This window comes from Lepisosteus platostomus, chromosome 1 (assembly GCF_059453375.1).
Source record: "Lepisosteus platostomus isolate fLepPlt1 chromosome 1, fLepPlt1.hap1, whole genome shotgun sequence".
NCBI lineage: Eukaryota > Metazoa > Chordata > Actinopteri > Semionotiformes > Lepisosteidae > Lepisosteus > Lepisosteus platostomus.
Window position 1 is genome coordinate 2,271,541 of NC_142611.1, and position 19,594 is coordinate 2,291,134.

General features: G+C 44.6%; 2 protein-coding genes and 1 long non-coding RNA gene across 21 annotated transcripts in view; 2 read left to right on the forward strand and 1 right to left on the reverse strand.

The window, feature by feature from the left end:
* Positions 1-302: 302 nt before the first annotated feature.
* On the reverse strand, positions 303-11,923 carry fgl1 (fibrinogen-like 1). Its single transcript, XM_088638998.1, has 8 exons — positions 11,528-11,923; positions 8,361-8,681; positions 6,495-6,660; positions 4,979-5,138; positions 4,658-4,755; positions 3,058-3,146; positions 1,278-1,465; positions 303-706 (listed from the first exon to the last, which is right to left on the reverse strand). Exons 2-8 carry the CDS (start codon positions 8,418-8,420, stop codon positions 547-549), a joined length of 921 nt encoding a protein of 306 aa, XP_088495124.1. The 5' UTR covers positions 8,421-8,681; positions 11,528-11,923; the 3' UTR covers positions 303-546.
* LOC148677487 (uncharacterized) lies at positions 5,136-7,262 on the forward strand. Of its 2 annotated transcripts, none has more exons than XR_015940038.1 (2): positions 5,136-5,499; positions 6,111-7,262. It is a non-coding gene; the product is annotated as an uncharacterized LOC148677487 (long non-coding RNA). The 2 variants fall into 2 exon arrangements; XR_015940042.1 differs by having other exon boundaries at positions 6,422-7,262.
* Positions 10,219-19,594, forward strand: part of pcm1 (pericentriolar material 1) — a 32,221-nt gene continuing 22,845 nt past the window's right edge. For 5 of the 18 annotated variants that reach the window (XM_088638116.1, XM_088638207.1, XM_088638159.1 and 2 more), the window contains exons 1-7: positions 10,219-10,448; positions 12,426-12,553; positions 13,975-14,217; positions 14,425-14,694; positions 17,924-18,094; positions 18,589-18,705; positions 19,113-19,280. In XM_088638116.1, the coding sequence (XP_088494242.1) occupies positions 12,449-12,553; positions 13,975-14,217; positions 14,425-14,694; positions 17,924-18,094; positions 18,589-18,705; positions 19,113-19,280 (1,074 nt within the window). In that variant the 5' untranslated portion in view covers positions 10,219-10,448; positions 12,426-12,448. Of the gene's footprint in view, positions 10,449-11,342; positions 11,501-12,425; positions 12,554-13,974; positions 14,218-14,424; positions 14,695-17,923; positions 18,095-18,588; positions 18,706-19,112; positions 19,281-19,594 lie in introns of those variants that run through there. The other 13 variants (XM_088638547.1, XM_088638244.1, XM_088638378.1 and 10 more) reach the window with 5 other exon arrangements.

The following is a 19,594-nucleotide window of genomic DNA, read 5'->3' on the forward strand; positions in this document are numbered from 1 at the left end:
TATTTTCTGCTTTTTACAAAAGCAAAAATTCAGAAACCTTACCAGGAATAATAATTAGGGGGCATTTATTCACACAGAGATCTGCGGGATTCTGGAACAAATTTCCCAGTCATTTTGTTGAAGTCAGTACCCTGGCTTCTTTCAAGAAAGGGCTGACTGTGAACCTTGGAGCTACTAACTACCAAAAAGAAGTCCTCCTCTCTTTTTCTTGTGCTCTTAAGTGTCTTTTAATGACAGATGGATATTATAAGTATCTCAGATGTTATGCTTGTTAAAAAAAAATTGATTCAATCAGGCATCTATGAATGCTTTAAGCTTTATTAGAAATGTACAAAAAATTGCTAAATATAACCAGGATAATCAAATAGAGCAAAACACCTTAGAAAACATTAGTATACTGTACTGCCGATGAAAGGGCTTTAAATAACACTGCCCTAAAATCTAGGAAGCACAGGAAGAAATAAGGCTGCAAAATACTTTTAAGAAGTTTAAAATAATACTGTATTGGCTTGCAGCTGGCTTTAGGAAGTTGTATTTTCTACATATTTACACCTCATTGGGTTCAAACTCAGCAGGCCTGATCTTCATTACAACAGATCTGATAGAGTACCACCATCCATGCCATGTGTACCAGATAATCCCGTTGTCGGAGACTGCAGTGTAGGGCCCCTTGTAGTAGTGGCCATTCAGGTTGACAGAGTGACATCTGGAGGAAACATGTGGAACAGCACGTCAGTAAAAGGCTGGTCAAGCCCACAGTTACTGGTACGCGCAAGCGTAACAAACCTAATAGTAGATAAAAAAAAAAACCAAAAACGTTTTTCTTTTAAACCCTAAGCCATACAACTGGGTCAATGTTGTATTAAAAAAAACACCACCAAATCTAAAACATCAAAACATCCTTAACAGAATGTTGCTTACCATGCATGTTAGAGGAATATATCCAATAAATACATATCCAACACTTTAATTGAAACTAACTTCGAAGGCAGCAAGGTTTAAAATGGAACAATAATATCAGCCATAGTTTCATTATATACTGTAGCTGCGTGAAAAAAAAACATCGAAAGCCATTCTCCGTCTTCACCGCGGGTAATCTTGGAGTTTCCTGGTTATGTAATTGCTGAACTGTATTCCGTGTACTCATGCCTGAAGCGGGATACTGCATTCCCAGTTTAACTTTGATCATATTAGTATTTGCTTTATGTACTTAGAGACAATAAGCTGTCATGCAACAGATATCCCCCAGCTGCCGTCTACTGCACGGTGCAACATACCTGTTGAACCACCAGCCAGCCGTGTCCTCCTGAGCGCAGCTGCCCTCGTAGCGGTCGTTGTCCCTGTCGTAGGTGCTGAAGTTCATCCCGTTGTGACCCGCCCACCACTGCACCTCGGGGTGGTACCTGCCCGACAGCGAGTCCCCCGCCGTCCCGGAGTATTCCCCGAAACTGAGCCGGTACGAGCTCTGAGGGAACAACCAACAAGCTTCGCAGAGCACAATTCTGGACGACTCGCTTTATGGCAACAAAATCAAGCTGAGGCTTATCGGCGACAGCGGACCGACAGCTTCGGAACACCGCTGTTCGCCCCTGCACGGGACATGCTGGTGTCTGGATATAAATATCCTGTGATCCCTTTCCTCACCGTACTTCAGGTTATTGGTTTCTGAAGCATGAACACGAACAGGGTGCTGAGCCATCTCAGTAACCTAGGTGCCTTTTCCCAGTCCGAGCATGTCAAATAGCATTTAATACACACAATGTCACTTTCATGAAACAAACGCATCCTTTGCTGTTGTTCAGGTGGTAGAAGCTGATTGAGAGGTGGAACTGTGTTTAGAAATATCACCTGGTTAAAAGTCATTGACTAAAACCAGTGGTGCTACTTTACTGTACTGGGAAATCTTCATACTGTATAAAAATTGTATGTAATACCCTCCGAACGCAGAGCCACATACAAGGGGAAAGAAAAACCCTGATGTACTTCATCGCACCATGACAGGTCTTATCACAACTGCCTGTCATCTGTTTGCAGAGTTGCTCTGCTTCTTGTGTCACTTTCTCCCGCAGTCAGAGTGCAGATGTTTCATCCATGGGCGACACCCTTAGGTTAAATATTCACTAAAGTGCAGGGTGATGCCTGTAATATCTTTAGTAACTGGGATGTGAGCTTTTCCAGCGCTGCTCTCAGCGATGGAGTGACCTGGGAGTTGAAGAGCTGACTCTGAGAAGTCATCCTGATTTGAAGAGCTGAGTGTGGGCAGTACGCAAACCTGTAAGGCTTTTCTCCTCCTGTGCTCATTTATTCTGGGTTTACCTAGATAAGCCACTGAGAACATATCCTTATTTATTGAAAACACAGCCTCTTCTGGAGCGACACGAATGAAGGGCCTTGCTCTGGGGGACAACAGCCACTGCCCAGCTGAAACTGGACCCACAGCCCTCTGGTCCAGAGCCCTGACCACTGTCCCTTGCTGTAGTGGCCACAGCAGCTTTCTAGCAGGACTAACAGATGTTTGAACCAAAGACAAAACAAAACGGAAGAGTCCTTCATGAGAGACACCTCCCACGTCTCTGGTATCCCATTACATGAAACGCAGACATTGTCCCTCACTCCTATAATAACTTGCTGGCATGTGACAGATATTCTGTATGTTTGCAACTTAAAATATTTTGTCTTCCCATACAGAACATTACATATTTTTCCAGGAATATACTGTATGTAGCGTTTTCAAGATTCCCCCCCCCAAGATATTAACTAGCCATACAACAGGGTTCGTGTTTGTAAAGTGTCTGTCCTGTGAGCGAGCATTTTTCACTTTGTCATCTTACTACACTACAATAAATACATAACTAGGCTCACTGATAGAAAAGCCATTAGTGCTGTGAACCCTTTGTTTCAGCATTTGTCCTAAATTTTCACTCTCTGCTGAATCCTACTGGGTTTTAGCTACCAGCCTATTCCAATCATCTCCCTGCTCCAGTTTCTCCCTGCTCCAGAAATGATCTTTTTGATCTATAATGAGGTTAAATAGTAGAGAAGTATCATTTTCCATACCTGTTCATCTCCGACTTTAAAATTCCTATAGCTGGCAAACCTCTGGTCACCTTCAAAGTCGATCATGTTAATCCTCAGATTGTAGTTTCCTAGGAGACAAGCACGCGATGGTGTCTTATGGCTGTGCATTTAAAAAAGAAGCTGAGGGAATGTAAAAAACAGAACCTGCATACTCATATCATGGCACGCTTTTCCTTCAGGTGGGAATAGGACACAGTGTTCGGACAGGCAGTGTGGACAAGACAACTGTAAGCACAATGAACTTCTTATTGTGGCAGAAAAAAAAACAAACACGTACTATATCACAGTTTCAAAGAACCCAAGCAGGTCCAATAATTGAGTGCATTGCTCCGGTAGCTGAAACCTCATCCCCTGTGGGGACAATACCAGCGCTCAATATCCTCAAGGGCATCAACAATGTCAGCCCAGAAAGAGCAGAGAACCCAAACCAGAGGGCCGAAGAGTCCACTGCGTGGAAGCACATTCACAGGCAAGAATAGGAGGTTATGAACAACGATGTGTCTCGTTTTAGCTTGGCATCAGTGTGAATCTGCGTCTTGCAGTGGAGGCATGTGGGTTGATGTCAGACGGAGGAGGAATAAGCTCGTTCAGATCTGCGCCCCGGGCAGCTGCTGGGGTGAAGAAGGCACGCACTCTACAAAACGCCTGGCCTTTCACAACACGCGACGTCATCCGGCAGCAGGAGACATGCAGGGAACCAGGCCGGAGTCACGTTTGGCCCAGATGAACGTTTACACGTGGTCTTAACCAGCACTGGGACAATGATCGCCCGAGAGAGAAACACACTGCGAAATCGCGGAGAGACGGTGTGAGACTAGAGGTTCCACTCCCAAGCAACTCGTGCGCAAGCTGTGCTGAAAGCAAAAGAGCAAGTTATGAAACTGGTCTTGTCTTTAATGTATAACTCTGCCTGCATCCCACCCTGATCGGACACTCACTTTTTCCCTGGTTAGAATCACGGCGAACTGGAATCTACCCTCATAGCACAGGCTGGAGATGGGACCTGTGGTCACACACATTAGTTGCTGAAGTTTGCTCTTTTGTTCTTGATGTTGAAGACACACACAGACAATCTCCAGGACACGTATCCTCTTTGAAACAAGAGGGGTCAAATTCTCAGAACAACAAGTTACCAACAAGTAGGGCCCATTCTCTCAGAAAATGCAGTTTTGTATTCGTGTAACAATCATATAAAGTTATCTTTTTTTATAAGCTTTAATAATTGTAATGGAATTTTCTTTTAAATTCTAAAAATTTTCCTTAACAAATGGGAAAACTGTTAAGACTTTTAGTTGAAACCAATATAAATGACCTGTATGGTCGCAGGAAATAATTAGCATGTCTGATGACAGACATCGACATTCTTTAATTCCGAGATGTTGCAAATCCAGCTAAGGAAATCGTTTACTAACAGAACCAAAGGGGTGAATTAGGTGTGCACCTGTGGTTACTGTAGATTAACGGGGTAACTTTAATGTTACCTCAGCGCTCTATCGATTAAAAACGATGCACTGTTAGAACGTCTTCTTAGGAATTATTGAAATGAACTGCTGTGTATAATAATTTACCTCGCACTCACCTTGGGAGGTTAAGGAATGCAGTTTGTCGTTTCCTAACCAGAATTCTCCATCTGCAGAAAGCGTGTTTCCAAAGCCTTCTTTATAGTCTTTCCAGGGTCTAGGTTAAAACACAGCCAGCACAAAACCCGAAATCAATCTTAAATCTGTCTGCCTACAGTATGTGGAAAACAACATCGAAAAGACTATTTCTTATTTTCCGCTCTTTTGTAATCGCGATCCTCTCGCCCTGGTGTGAGATGTGCGTGTTTGTGTTGAGGAGCGGGGAGGTCCCAAGCACAGTTTGATGTCGAAGGGTAGCTCAAGTTCAGGGTTTTCCCAACCTGTTGAAGGACTCGCTGCCGTCGGTGCGTCTCTGGACCACAGCCCAGCCGCCTCCCTCGCTCATGTCGCAGTAGACCAGGAAGTCGGACGGAGACCGAAGGGGTTTAATCCGGTAGAACCCACTCCTCCTGTTCCCGGCGTTGAAGACCTGGGCACAGTCTGAGCACGGGTTTTAAATAAAACACATTTAATTTTTTTTTAAAAAAAAACATTAACATTTTAATTAGACGACTTCATTGGTTTATGAAGTCGTGAACACCTGAAGAAGGCTCCTGACACCTGAAGAAGGCTCCACGGCCGAAACGTTGTGTTCTCTGTCTTCTTTTTTTCAGCATGGAATAAACCTAATACTTGTTCCTTTGCAGCCTACGCATGCTGACGCAGCTACCCACCTTCATTGGTTTATTACAAGCTATAATAATGAAGGGATACAGGAGGCGTAGAGTAAAGGAGCCCCTATTGCTGGGACATTGAAGAATTTTACAAAACAGCACACGCAGAACATTATCGGACTGAAAAGGTTGTGTTATGTGCAGGTGCGTGCAATTGTTAAGAGACGGTTTATGGCATATCAGATCTATTAAAGCGGCTAATTAATCACCTTTAAAAATAAATAAAACATATAATGAATGTTCCACACATATCAGAAAATCAGGCGACTGAATTAATTTACAGCCACTGGTAATTACATTTAAACCTAGATAGCAATAGTGGTGTAATACGCGGCTAATTCTTCGAATAAGATGAAAAGGCATATTTTTAAAAATGATCAAACCTAACACTGTTTCAATACACGCATCTTCAGGTGCGAAGATTCGCACACATGTCTGTGCTTACTAAAACCACAGGCTAAATACGGCCAGGCATGTGAAAATATCGATTTAAACCATGCCTTGACAACTCTTAGTTATCGCAGGTGACGATAACTTCTATTATACAAAACAATATCAAAAAGATGCATTTATAATTCGTACGCATACGCACTCATATCCGTACTGATGTTTACAAAGATGGAATAAGATTTTTTTGTTCAGTAAAGCTGATCTGAGTGATTAAATTATTCCAATTTCGGCACTTCAGTTATTTCCTAACATGGAAACCACACCTAATATGCCATTATTCCGTGATTAGACCTTTCCTGAAGTGCGGTGGCGACTACTCCAGCTAAGCTGACGCGAGAATCACACCAGTTTCTTGAAGAACAGCGCAAAATCAAACAAAACCACCATTGGTGGTGGTGGAGGGGAGTCCCCATTACCTGTAAAGCGCTCTGAGTGGAGTGTCCAGAAAAGCGCTATATAAGTGTAAGCAATTATTATTATTATTATTATTATTATTATTATTATTATTATTAAAACAAAACAACAACACGCAGCCACGTCTTTCCAGCGGTTGCGCCCTTATCTGTCTAAAACAGACAGTAGTGTTCTGGTTTTCTCCAGAAGAACGACACTGAGATCCGGATGGCGGATATCTCTGCTCCCCGCCGCGGCGTGGAGGAGCTGAGCCCCAGACCTGCGAAGCCCGCCTGTCCCGGTGGGTTCGGGCTCTGCTCGGCCGCCCTGTGCTGCCGCTGGCCGCGGAGCTGCTCCACCTGCAGCTGCTGCTGCCCGATCCGCTGCTCCAGGGCCCGCACCTGGGCTCTCAGCCTCCGCCGCTGGCCGGGGCAGTCCTCGGGAGCCTGGGGGCGCAGCGAGGGAAGAGACAGGACAGACAGCACCGGCTGAAACCCGGCCTTTCCCCCCCGGCCATTGCGAGGCGCCAGCGCTGGGAGGGGGGGTCGGAGTATTTATGAGGCGAGACGTATTACTTAACTGATCTAAGCATCATCAAAGACCCCACACACCCCAGCTACAGACTGTATGACCCTCTACCATGTGGAAAACGGTACCGGAGCATTTGGGCCCGGACTACCAGACTCAAGAGACAGTTTTTACCCCCGCACTATCAAACTATTAAACTCCCAGCCTCTCTCACCTACGATCTGAACCTCACAGTGCCTTCTTTCTTACCAAAAACTCAAACACACATTGAAATCTACCTCTACCTCACATGTCAAAAGCTCACTCCCCATCATTTTCTATCCTTTTATTTCGTTCTGTTGATGCATGTTTTTGCACATCTGATGTCGTTTTGCACACTGCCTGTTGTCTCTTTCTTTTCTTATACAATTGTATTGTTGTTTTTTTGTACTACTTATCGTCTGAGAGCTGGCTAAATAGCATTTCGTTACACCATATACCTGTAGATGAGTATAATGACAATTAAACTTGAACTTATTACTGAACTGCGATTGTATTTTGAAGTTGTGGACCCGCGGCGACAGCACAAACATGCCCAGAATCAAAAGTCTCGCCCTGCTAGCACTACAAATAACGGCGAGCACGGCGACACCGATCATAATAATAAAAAAATAAGAATTACAGTCACATTTAAAACAGACTTCAGCTACACTGTAATGTGTTCCAATGCAAAGGCAAATGGGTAAAAAGTGTGTGATTTATTAGAACATTTTGTGCAAGCAGAAACCTTTTCCTGCTTCGGTTTCGGCTTGTGTGACTGCCTGTGCTAACCACATGTTATTGTTTGCGCGTAACAGCCTTCTTTTATGTAACTTTTTTTTTCTCCTTGAGACGCTTCTTTTATTCCACAGCAAGCGACCTGCCCCGGGAAACCGGAAGCCTGTGGATGGTTTCAGTGAGGGCCCTCTGCCCGCTGGGAACACAAGGTTTCAAAAGCGCTCCACCTGGTGGCTACTGTCGGTCATTGCACGCAGTTTCCTTATTGTGAAGCGTTTAAAATAACCCTGTACTAAAACCACCATCCAAACGCACGTTGGGAACACTGGGTATTTTGACCTAAGCAATATTGTACACACCTGTGTCTATGGAATGGCACATATGACCTATTATTACTTATATACGTTATTGTAAGACAGTCCAAGAGCAAGTCATGACAGGACACCGAGAGTATGCATGGAAAAGGGTTTTGAAGGGAGCGCTGAAGGTGAAACACGGTCTTCTAACTTTTCAGCAACTAAATAATTAAGTAAATGAAAAACTAAAATAAAAGAGCAGATGAAAAGGTTGTGGTAAAATGTAAGAGATCTTTATGGCATTATGAATAGAGAGCTCATTTCCTAAGATGCTCTTGGACAGAACTACATTCAGACACAATATTGAAGGGAACAAGCAGGTACAAAGTCTGTTTAAAAACTGAATGGCAAGCATAAAATATAAAGCAAAAAAATATTCAAAAAAAAACAGACTTAGACAAAGCCAAATCCGAGGTTTATGTACCCAAAATCTCTGAAAATGAAAAAAACTGACTACTGATGATAGTCTGGAGGATAATTTATACTTTTTAATGTCTGTTACTTACCGACACACAGAAATTCCCAAAGAAAACCATTCCCAACGCAAAGGGCCAAAATATTTTCATTTCTGCCCCCTTCCAGTTCTTCTTGAAATTCTGCAATTCTCGGTCGTGGTGGTTTCACGAAACCGTCTTGCTGGAGCTGCTTTGAAGACGAGATGTTCCTCTCTGCAGCTGCCCGGCTCTTCTCTCTGGCTGGAGAACAGCTGGGCTTCTCCCCCGAGTCCAGAACGCTCCGACCCCCCCACTCCAGCAGTGTGGATACGAGGGTGAGTCAGGGGGGAGGAATGCTGGGACTGTCGGGATAAACACCATCGCACTGCCACTCTTTAGGAAATCAAGCAAAACACAAGTGTAACATGAAAATACTGTACAACTCTACTCCCGAAAAGCTCTCAGAAAATGTTGCTATGAACTGAAGTTACTGTGTAGCGTACACAGTCTACTCCAGTAAACAATATACAGTATGTTACTTAGGAAAATAAATCTTTGCACAGTAGCATGTTGTGTCACTGTTTTTTTATGGTTAAATTAAGCCACAGCCTTAAGGAAACACTAGGTTGTTATTAAACCATATATATTCAAGCTAGCCTTTTCTTGACCCTACATCCCATGACATCCAAAGACATCCTATTCCCTGTTTTGAGGGACACTGCTAAGACACTCACTGCCCCTGAAGAGCTCCAGGTAGATACAGCACAGCTCTGTCACAGCGCTGACAGTAAAAGCACCACTTCAAGAATGCAGCAGAACAAGCCACTACCAACCAGTGTGAAGCACACTTCTTTCTGAATTCAAGTCTCGGTCAAGCAAGTATAGGTATTGCAGAACAACTGTTTGTTAAAGGAGAATTAAAGAAAACACCCGAAAGACGTCAAAACACTTCAACAAGTAGATCGACTGGAGATCTTTTCTGGCTTCAGCACTCTTACTGCAAGTCATGTTTAAAAAACGTCACACTACGCAATCACAAGAAAGACACTCTGGACTCCGGCACCAGGAGGCTGTGCTGGTCAATAGGGATCACATAAGTGTCTCCTGTGTGCTTGTGACCTCTGTGATGGACTTGTTCCAAGGCCAGCGACCTGCCGTGAGCCCTGTGCGTGTCCGTTCAACGGGCTTTCAACTCCTACTGCGTCCCGCCTGCCCGAAACAAAGTCTCTGGGGTGCAGGGCGTACAAAAACAAGTCCAGATTTACAATATTGTGAAATTTGTCAAGGCTGGGGGGAAAAAATCTCCATGCAAAATTAAATATGTCGATAAATCAGGGAGAGGGGCGCTAAGCAGGGGAGCTGTTGTATCGTCCCTTGGTCATTTTTTTGTTTTGTTTTTTAGGTACCACCCTCTCGATTAGCATAACGAGAAACGGATAACGCCGGGGTGAAAGCCAAAAAGGAAAAAAAAATAGCCTCAGTTAGACTTTTACGCAGGGAGGTCGCCGCGGCGATAGTCCGAGGTGGGGTGAAAGTTTGGTGCACGTCATACCGGGACAGCAAAGAGAGGAGCTGGAGGGCTAACTGGGATTAAAGAGCGCGGCAGCGGTCTTTGTAGTGCATCGAGCCCGGCTCGCGGTGCCAGCAGCTCCCACCGTCCTCCTGCGCTCTTCCCGGCACGTTCCAGCCCGCAGCGCCTAGCAACGTGACCCCGCACAACCCCTCGTCACCTTCCGAGCAAGCAAATAGGCCCGGCCACCCGTTCACAGATACCTTGGTAGCGTCAGGATTGCCGTTGTGTGTGTGTGTGTGTTTTTATCACTTGAACGCCTCATGAGGTGTTTACTGGAGCTCTCTGAAGGCGCAGTGAATAACCGGCCCCGAGTCTCCCGTGTTGGCCAACTGGTCGCTATTGGTAACGGTGTATCCCTGCGCTTGCTCGCTTCAAACAGAAGAAAACATGGCGGCCGAGCCAGTGCGACTGCTGGCCTGGAGGCGCCGGGAGCTGCTATTGTAAATCGGCTCAGTCGAGGCGGGTTTTAAAACGAGCGTTAGTGCCCCCCCCCCCCACCACGGAAGGATAGAAAAGGAGCCCCCCCGCCTTCCGCGTCGTGGATTAGATGGTTTCAGGTCCGGACGAAGGTATCAGGAGTCCGTGAGGTAATGCGTCCTGACGGGACTCTGGCTCGGCTCGTGTTGTGTTGTTGAGGAATGAAAGTGGGGGAAACGGCGAGGCAGCGGTGCGCAAAGGCTTTGTGATACAAGGACCGTGTGCGCTTGTGTAGCAGCGCCGTGCAGGCTTGCTCCTGCGGGAATGTGGGAGAAGGATTGGACCGGGGCTCTGGCGGTGGCTGGCACCGGGCTGCCCGGGGGGTTCGGCGCGTCTCTGCGGGCTTGCGGTCCTCCTCGGCTCTCGGTGCGCTGAGCCAGCCCTGGCTCCTGGCTTTAACTGGGATAGGGTGACAGCTGCCCAGCCCCGGCACGTCGGGCTGCTGCTGTTTGAGAAGAGACCCCGAACACCCGTAGACGCGCCGGGCCTGCGGGACCGGACCGGACCGGACCGGGCTGGACCGCCCCGGGGGGGAGCTCCCAGTGACGGACACAACACGGGCCGCCGCTTGGGTCCGTGTGGCAGCCCCCCCGTGTCCCAGCCCGGCGGTTGTGGCGCTGCAGCTGCCGTTTCGCCCTTAGAGGTCTCCGGCCTGTCTCTCTGCTGCCCGCCGGGTCTCCACGGCAACCGGCCCCCGCCGCCGAAATCGCAACACAACGAGCCCGCGGCCCAGCTGCCCTCCGGGCAAACGGAGGCAAAACCGGGGGGTTTGGGGTTTGGGGGACCTAAGGGTCATTTTAAATCGCTTGTTAAAACACTCCAGCGGTCCGCGAGTCGGAAAGAAACGGTCTCTGCGAGTTCACCACCTCCCCCCCGGCGCTGAAAGCGGGCCCGGACCGCCGCGCTGGCCGGGACGCGGCTTCGGGGCGCTTGGTGGCGGGCAGGGGAGGGGCGGGCCGGGCCGGGGGGTGTGCAGGTGGGAGAGGGAGGGGGGCGGCGGTTTTTGCCGGTAAAAGTAGCGGGTCTTTTCGGCGCGGAGCTTTCTCCTCCTCCTCCTCCTCCTCCTCTCCCTGAGCAAACTGTCGTTGCTCAGTGCGCCTCTGGTAGCAGGTGTCCCCCAGAAACCTGGGCTGAGCGCCTCGCCGTCACCCGGGTGCCGCAGGTAGGCTGGACTGGTCGGATGTGTTACCTGGGCTGAAGCGGGGATGCGGTCCTACCGCTTCTCCCTGCTCTTCTGGGGGACGGGGGACGGGACGACTTAGTGGGCTGTTTTCTGTGCATCTCTCTTGGCAGCGCAACCTGAGTATGGCGTAGGCGAGGGCGGAGGGGTTAAACCCCCCCCCCCCCAAAAAAAAAATTCTAAGTTTTACTTTTTGAATTCCGTCAAAGTTCTGAATCGTTCAAAATCGGCTGCAAGCAGGTAGCTGTCTTGACAGGTGAACCGCCTGGCTTTTGACTCGGCCGGTATGGGATCCGGTTCGTGGGGCCGAATGCGTGCGGTCTCGGCGGATTTCACTTGAGTGGGCTGGGCTTGCAATCCGTGTGTTCTGGCGTCGTTCCCACGCAGAGCTGGCTTAGCCCCGTGTTCATCCATTCAAACCCCCCCCCCCCCCTTCATTTTAGGTGCGTTGCTTTGCAGGAGGTGTGCTTTTCACCCGTCCTTCTGGCTTGAAACGCTGGCTGTTACTGTGCATTATGTATACTGTATAGAATCACCAAATAGCTGTTGTGTTCAGGGCAGTCTGTTACCAGAGGGTTTAGTCGTTGTCAGGAGGTTTGATACGGTTGAGTTTTTTTTTACAGGTGGGAACTGCGTTGTTACCATGATCGTTGTTTTTTTCCTCTGGCATTGGGACCAGCCGGCTGGGTGAAGGGATTTCGGGGATATAAAGCACTTGCACCTACGAAGGTGTAGGGTACTCTCCAGGACGCGCGCGATGTAGTCCAGCAGCCACCTGAAATACCTGTAACGGAGAAGTTTGTCGACTCAGCTTGCGCGTCGGAGGTGAACCCCCGCCCAGTGGCTGCGGGCTGTTGGGACTCTCCTGCTGGGGGCTAATGGGCTGGGGTTCTTGTGTGCTGCGCAGGTGGCCATTGGAGCGAGAGAGACATGGCAACAGGAGGGGTCCCCTTTGACGACGACGGCGTCGATGACCAGGAGCTGCCCAACTGGAGCATCAGTAACGGGAGCCTGGATGACCGGCTGAACAATATGGTAAGCCTGAATAATGCATTTTCGCCAGCTGATTTATTTATCACGCGCCTGACTTGGCTGTGGAAACCGCGGCCTGAGCTGACCCGTGTCGTCATGAAGGTTTTTCCCTTCAGCACAGTTGTACAGAGTACTGGTGTTCTCATTTGGTGGTTCATTCTGTCCCTTTTGACATGGCGCTCGCTGTGTGTGTGTGTGTGACAAGAAGGTCGGGTGTGTAGTTTAGGCTGTGATGTATTGCTTATGTTGAAAGGACATTTCAGTTAAATGGTTTAGAATCCAGCTTTTAAGCCTGTTTAAGACTGATGTGTGACACAAGCTGTAGGTGTTTTGCTTTGCTGGATAGTAAAAGTTAACGTAAAATAACTATTAACGGTGCCCAGACAGTTTACCTTCATTCATGTTACTTCGCTTTCTTTTAAGAATGTGCTGCACCTGCTATATATACACCTGCAAAGGCTTCACCTCGTCTAGGTGGAAGTGTTTGGTTACATTTCATAATTTATTAGTTCCTGTAATGTCTGTGTTATTGGAACTATTTTGGCATTCTCTAGGGTTCACCACCACATTTACTGCCATATAAATAACTCTCTGCCACCTTTGGTAATTATGGGAAAAAAAAAAACATTTAAAATATTGTTACCTACGCAGTTTACTTTTGTTCCTAACTGGAGTTGCTGATTTGGTTCATTGATTGGTGTTGCTGAGTAAATCTTCTAATTGAATTAATAATTTATTATGTGCTATGCAGAGTTAATGGTTGTTACAAATTAAGGTATTGCTTTCCAATATCCAATTTTATGATGGTTATTCCAGGATCATGTTTAATACTTCTGTAAATAAGAATTAGATTTGTTTTTTGTACATTTTTGTCTAGTCCATTGATTAAAAGGGCAAAACAAGTGAATGAAAGGTAGGAAAGTAGCATTTTGTTTTCTCTAATTCTACCTGACCATAAAACTGCTCCAGCAGGAGCCTTGTATTCAGACATTTGTAGCACAGCAGAAGTACTTCATAGTTTGCCTTTTTTAGACCTTGCATATATGTTCTTTATATTGATAAAAACAGTTAATAATCAAACTTTGTTCTGTTATCTAGAAGCTGAGACTAATGACGTTGAATACTTTTTAACGGTTAAAATATAACCACTGTAGCAACTCTTAAATGGTCTTGACTGACAAGGCTGCAGCCTCACGGGCTGTTGCAGAACACAACTATCATGAGCCGTAATGAATTTATTTCAGGCTCTAAATAATGTTTTACAGAGCTTGTGCTATTTGTATGTGTCGTACAAGTGAAGGCAGTCAGCCCACAGTGGAGGTCTACGTGTGAAAGGTGAAGATGCGTGTTGCTGCTGTTGAATAGGATGGCTCTGTTTGGCCTGTTACTTGCATCTTTATTTCAAACCAATGTTTTCCTTATAGGATTGGGGTGTGCAGCAGAAGAAAGCCAACAGGTCTTCGGAGAAGAACAAGAAGAAGTTGGGTGTTGCTGAAAGCCGGTTAACCAACGACATCTCGCCAGAGTCTACTCCTGGCGCTAGTCGGAGACGGGCAAGAACGCCCCACTCCTTCTCCCATGTGAAGTACGCCACCCAGATGTCTGTTCCTGAGCAAGCAGAGCTAGAGAGACTCAAGCAAAGGATCAATTTTACGGATTTGGATGAGGTGGGTGAAGCCGAATCGGAGGATTGGTAACTGTAAGAGGCGGAAATCCATTGTTCGCTTTTGATATTCGTAAAAGCGCTCGTTTACATCATGACATAATGTCCTGGTAAGGCAGCTTTGAAAGACTTGAACAATTTAAGTTGATTCAGATTTTTTGTGTGTGTGTAGCTCTGTAGTAGTATTCTAACGGCGAGCTCTCGTTTCCAGAGGAGCATTGGGAGTGACTCGCAAGGCCGAGCCACAGCTGCAAACAACCAAAGGCAAGTCGCCGAGAACAAAAAAGCGTTCAACTTCTTGCCCCTGCACGTCAACACTAACAAGAGCAAGGAAGTCCCTGCCTCTGCTGGCAAAGACAGCAAAAGGCAGTCCCCAGGCAAAGACCCGTCTGCGTCCGTTCTGAGCAAAGATCCGTTTCAGGGGGACCAGGGATCTCAAGCGGAAGATGGCAGGGGAGAGCCTGGAATGGACAGTAGTCAGGTAAGTTTTATCGTACTGGATTTTTTAGTGTTTCTGTAAAAACGTTTTTTACATGAACAAAAAGACTAAAGAGGAACTTGGCACCTTATTGAACTTTTTCATTTTATAGAAGTTCAGATGGGTACCCAGGCAAAAAGCTTTAGTTTTTTAAATCAAAATACTGTTGTATTCAAAATGGCGGTTATGACGGATTTCTAAAGTTTTTGAGGAACCGAGTTCATTAAGTACGTCATTGCTCAGAGATGTCAGTTTGCTTGTATGTTTAAAGTTTATTTAAGCCTTTAAATCATATAGCCTATATATTAATTTAAACCTATATCCTATAGAACATCTATAGGATGTAATGCATATGGAGGGGAATGTGACAAGAAAGGCTGTGTAAATATCTTTAGATTTACTTGCAAATTGAGTCCCTTATTCACCTGACAGGCAGAGTTAAAAAATAAAATGTAATCAAAATCTCGTTCTGCTCAATTTAAGGTGCGTGTTGGAGGTGTGCTATTCTTTATAAAGATTTGCTTAAAATTCGTGTCCTAGTCTTGTTGCCCACAAATTGCAAATTAAAAATGGGTGTCTTTTAAAAAGTGGAATTGACTACTGGTTTTGGAATTTGGCCGGTGTAAATCGAAAGTTTTGATGCCCTAGGCTTTGTGCTTTATATATTTTCCTGTGGTTATGGGCAGAACAGACCTTTAATTTGGTAGGGAGTGGTTCAATGCAGTTTTAAGGTCTCATTGTGTGACCAGGCTTTGTTGGTGGTAACAAGATCTGGCAAGAAAACAATTGCTTGCTGTTGTAAAAGCTGTGTCTGTTACCACGCACAATGTTGCTGTTCCTAAAGAAGTGATATTCTAGCAACAAAGGTGCTATACACAATCCAAGCTGGTTTTGTGTTAATGTAAACAAACACTGACCACAGATACATTTTATTGGTGCTCAGAGGAATATTTGCATATGATGGAAAATTAAAAGTAACTGCTTCAGCTTTTTTTACTTGGGTTGTTTCATATGCTTCAAGCTGTGCTTTATTCATAACTGTCACAATATGCCCATCTTAAGATGGACTAATGACTCCCTTCATGTTAAAATTGTTTTTGAATTGTCCACATTCATAAGGACAAGTCTGCATTTGTGAAGTTAAAAACCAAGTTGGAGAGGCCAGTGGTATCTTTTCCTGCTAACATTTAGAAACAAACGTTTATGCTCTGCTTCGATGTAACAGGCGTAGTATATGCCTAACTGGTAACGTTGTAGTACTGCTGCGAGTTTCTGCATACCTGTTTTTTGGTACTTGATTGTTAACTTCTGACTGTGTGATCAGGACTGTTGACCGGTCGGTTTGTAACAAGTACTGATAGGAGCGCTTAGTGTTCTGTAGTAGTAACCTCTTGTTTATTAAATATAGACGTGGTCAGCCCCTCACAAACATAATAGTGAAGCCCTGGAACAAAAAATGGAGTGGCCAGTTTCTTGAATTTAACACAAACTACATGTCTACTGGAATAGAGAAGGACCTGATTCACGAATTCTCACTATTTAAATCTACCTAATATACTGCTTCAAGCTGAGCCATGAAACATGGTGACAAGTTTACAAATAGAAAACAAAGTGCAGTCATGGGCAATTAAAAAGGAAGCTTCTTCACGCAAAGCTTCAGATGTCTGGCTGCTGTGCTGTGTTGGTGGAGCTGGCGCTGCAGGCAGGATGTGATTCTAGTGTAACTGAGCATTTTGCAGACAAAATGGGATCTGCATTTGTGCTTAAATGTGACTCGTGTACATGCTTATGTAGACTGACTAACATGAATACATTGGGGAATGTCTCTGTGGTTAGAATCATCCACATCTTGTCAAGCAACAATTATTGCCCACTGTTGACGTCTTTTAAAAAAGACTTAATAGGCATCATCTGATGTTTGCTGTTCTTCAGTATCTTAGAGTACTATTACTTTGGGGTAAGTATGTATTAGTCTATGCCTTGTCAATATTGCAGAGTAAATGCCTAGATCTGTGGTGACCAACTCTGGGCCTCAGTTCTGTGGGGCTTTTAGGAACACGGAAAAGTTTCTTCTTGTCCAGTTAAGCAAATATGAAGTTCAGGTAGATGACTAAGGGCACAGGTGGAAAGAAGCTCTTCTGATCCTCTGTGACTGGAATTGTGCACTTGTGGCCTAGATTGTATCCATGCTGTAACTTCTCATTTTGAAAATATAAAAAGGCAAGTTATTGTAGAAAAAAAGGATCATACTTAGCGATCAGCATTCAATGGAAAAGGGGGGGGAAAGTTTAGTAACATTGAACACTGCAGTGCCCAGTGATTCTGTTGTAAAGCCACCTTTATTTGACTTTTCACTGTGAAATTCTTAACTTGCTCCTAATGCAGGAAATGACATGTTTGCAGGAAGCTACTTGGATTTTAAAGCAGTTATGACTTTCCTGTGCTTGTTTCTTCAATAAGATTTGAAGTTTTGTTTTGAAAGGTATATGCCAGTTTTTGGAGGTGGAGTGGAGGATGCTAAATTTACAAATACAAATGAAGCACAGAACTGGTGATACAGAGCTGGTGAAATCTTGCGAACTATGCAAGTTACTTTTTGTAATCTAGCTGACACTGAACTAAAAATTTCAAACATTAAGTATCGTGTGCTATTATAGTCCAAGATATTGAAATGTTGGTTTTAGTGGAATCCGTATATTGAATCCTGACATTGTTGTGCTAGATGTGCATCTGTATATCTACTCTATTTGTTATTGTGCTTGGTATGGGTGTGGTTATCTTGCAGAGAACTTGGTTTGTTTCTGGTGAAGCAGGCAATACGTCTGCTACCTGTACTGATGTAGCCAAGGTGCCTTCATAATGGGTGAGGAAAACCCAGTCTTCAGGAGGTTTTTGAGGTTCATGAAAATGTGACAAAATTATATGTAGTACCACTTTCACAAATTTTCATTAAGAAAAAGGTTGTTAGATTGTGAGTATCTTTTTCATCTGCATTTAGCACACACTAGCACAGGAGTTCATGCTAAGCAAAGTTTTTAAAGCTTGCGGCATTTATCTGTATATAGTTCTCAACCTTTCACTTACATCTGAATTAAATCGGTTTTGCAGGTAATCTTTTAAGTACTAAAACTGGGGGAGAAACTGCAATAACTTGAAACACAGTTCTTATGTTTACCATTTTGAATTTGTTTCATAAGTTCAGTAATGCTACATATTTCCTTGCTTTTTACAGGTTGTCAGCAAGCTTGTTCAAATTAGGGAATATATTGCTAAGGCCAGCTCCATGCGAGATGACCTTGTGGAAAAAAATGAAATACCAGCAAATGTTGAGCGTTTATCGCATCTAATAGATCACCTAAAGCAACAGGAGAAATCCTACTTGAGATTTCTACAAAAGATATTGGTTAGTATAACAAGAGTGCTTTTCTTTTCCATCTTGCAAAAGAGAAATCTGGAGTTTTATTTTTCCCCCCCGTTATAAATGCTTCAGAAAGGCTTTATGAACATAGTATGTCATTTCATCATGGCAAATAAGTTTCTTGTATGGCATTGAATAGCCCTCCTGAAATGTTATGATAAATTATATAATTCTCAAATCACTGTCAGTAAGTGATTAGTATTTCCGTTTAACTCCAAAGTAGTTATAATTGCTGGGGGTGTAATTTCAGTGTTTGCTCATGACTTAAGTCAATATAGTGTAGTTTCATAGAAATTTATTCCACAATGAACAGTTGTGGATGCTGTTGTCATCCAAGTCTGTTCTCCTCAGAAATGAACTTTCTGTGCCAAAACTGATCAAATGCCCCCTTTGCAAACTTATGCGTTCGGATTTTATCAGCTCTGCCTTTTGATGAAGTTGCGTTTATAGAAACTTAAATCTCGAACCCAACATTACAGGCGAGAGAGAATGACGAAGAGGACATTTGTACCATTGATTCAGCAGTGGGATCAGGCTCTGTGGCCGAGAGTACGTCTCTGAATATAGAACTTCATTCTGAGGCTTCGGATGCCACAGTAAGTTATTTAGATGTAATCAGCAGATAGAAATTAAGCGGTTGTGTAGCGCTTAAGCACTTTCATGGAGAATATTTTGACTTTAATTTTTTCAATGTTATCGACTTGTATCGCTGCTTATAAAAAATGTAAACTAAAGGTCTTTATTGTTACACAATTCTTGGATCCCGTTTTTTGTCCTTCAGCCATTTTAGTGGAGCTAGTAAAGAGTGGACCTAAATATCTTGTTAATCTGCATTTTAGGATCGAATTTTAAAACCGGTGCTCTGGCGTGGTGTGCCACGGTCCAGATGAAAAGTCATTTAATATTTTTTAACTGCATTTAACTCATTGATGGCAGTTAAAGTATTTTAGTGACACTTGTAACATTACCTTCATGATCTAACCATGATTGAACTATTGCAAAGGAGATCTCTCAAATACTGAAATATCGACCCCGCATTGAGGACAATCTAGGGAGTTCTGCCACACCAGTCCAGGTTTCAGACTTTGATGTTACTGCAACACGAAAAAGAGAGAGAGCTGCTCTGAATGGCAGTTGGCCTGATAGGATTAATAGCCGTCATCTTGGAAAGGTACCTCAACAATTGCCTTTGATATTGTAACAATTTCTTTCCCCTCTTGGTTGCTTCTTATTTCACATCTTCGTTTACTCTGGGCTTCAGCTAAGCGGATTACTGGTTTACACTGCTTTTTTGGGGGAGGGAGTTTTTAAGTGGAGAAAGTGTGATTTACATCAGCTTGCCGCTCATAGTGCTGCAGTTGCCTTAAATTTATTATAACGTTGGCATATTGGAGGATGACTTGTTCATATCGCATCCAAGGGTATACCTGTAACCACCTAGACATCTTTTTTAAAAAGGAAGTATTAACCTCGCTGGGCCGTTGC

Bases quoted from the DNA above. Each gene is read 5' to 3' on its own strand.
- fgl1 (XM_088638998.1), bottom strand. From the start codon at position 8,420: ATGAAAATATTTTGGCCCTTTGCGTTGGGAATGGTTTTCTTTGGGAAT. The intron at 5,139-6,494 runs GTCTGGGGCTCA...ACCCGTGCTCAG, and splicing joins GGGACAGGCGGGCTTCGCAG to ACTGTGCCCAGGTCTTCAAC. The intron at 4,756-4,978 runs GTTGGGAAAACC...GTTTTAACCTAG, and splicing joins GGCAGCGAGTCCTTCAACAG to ACCCTGGAAAGACTATAAAG.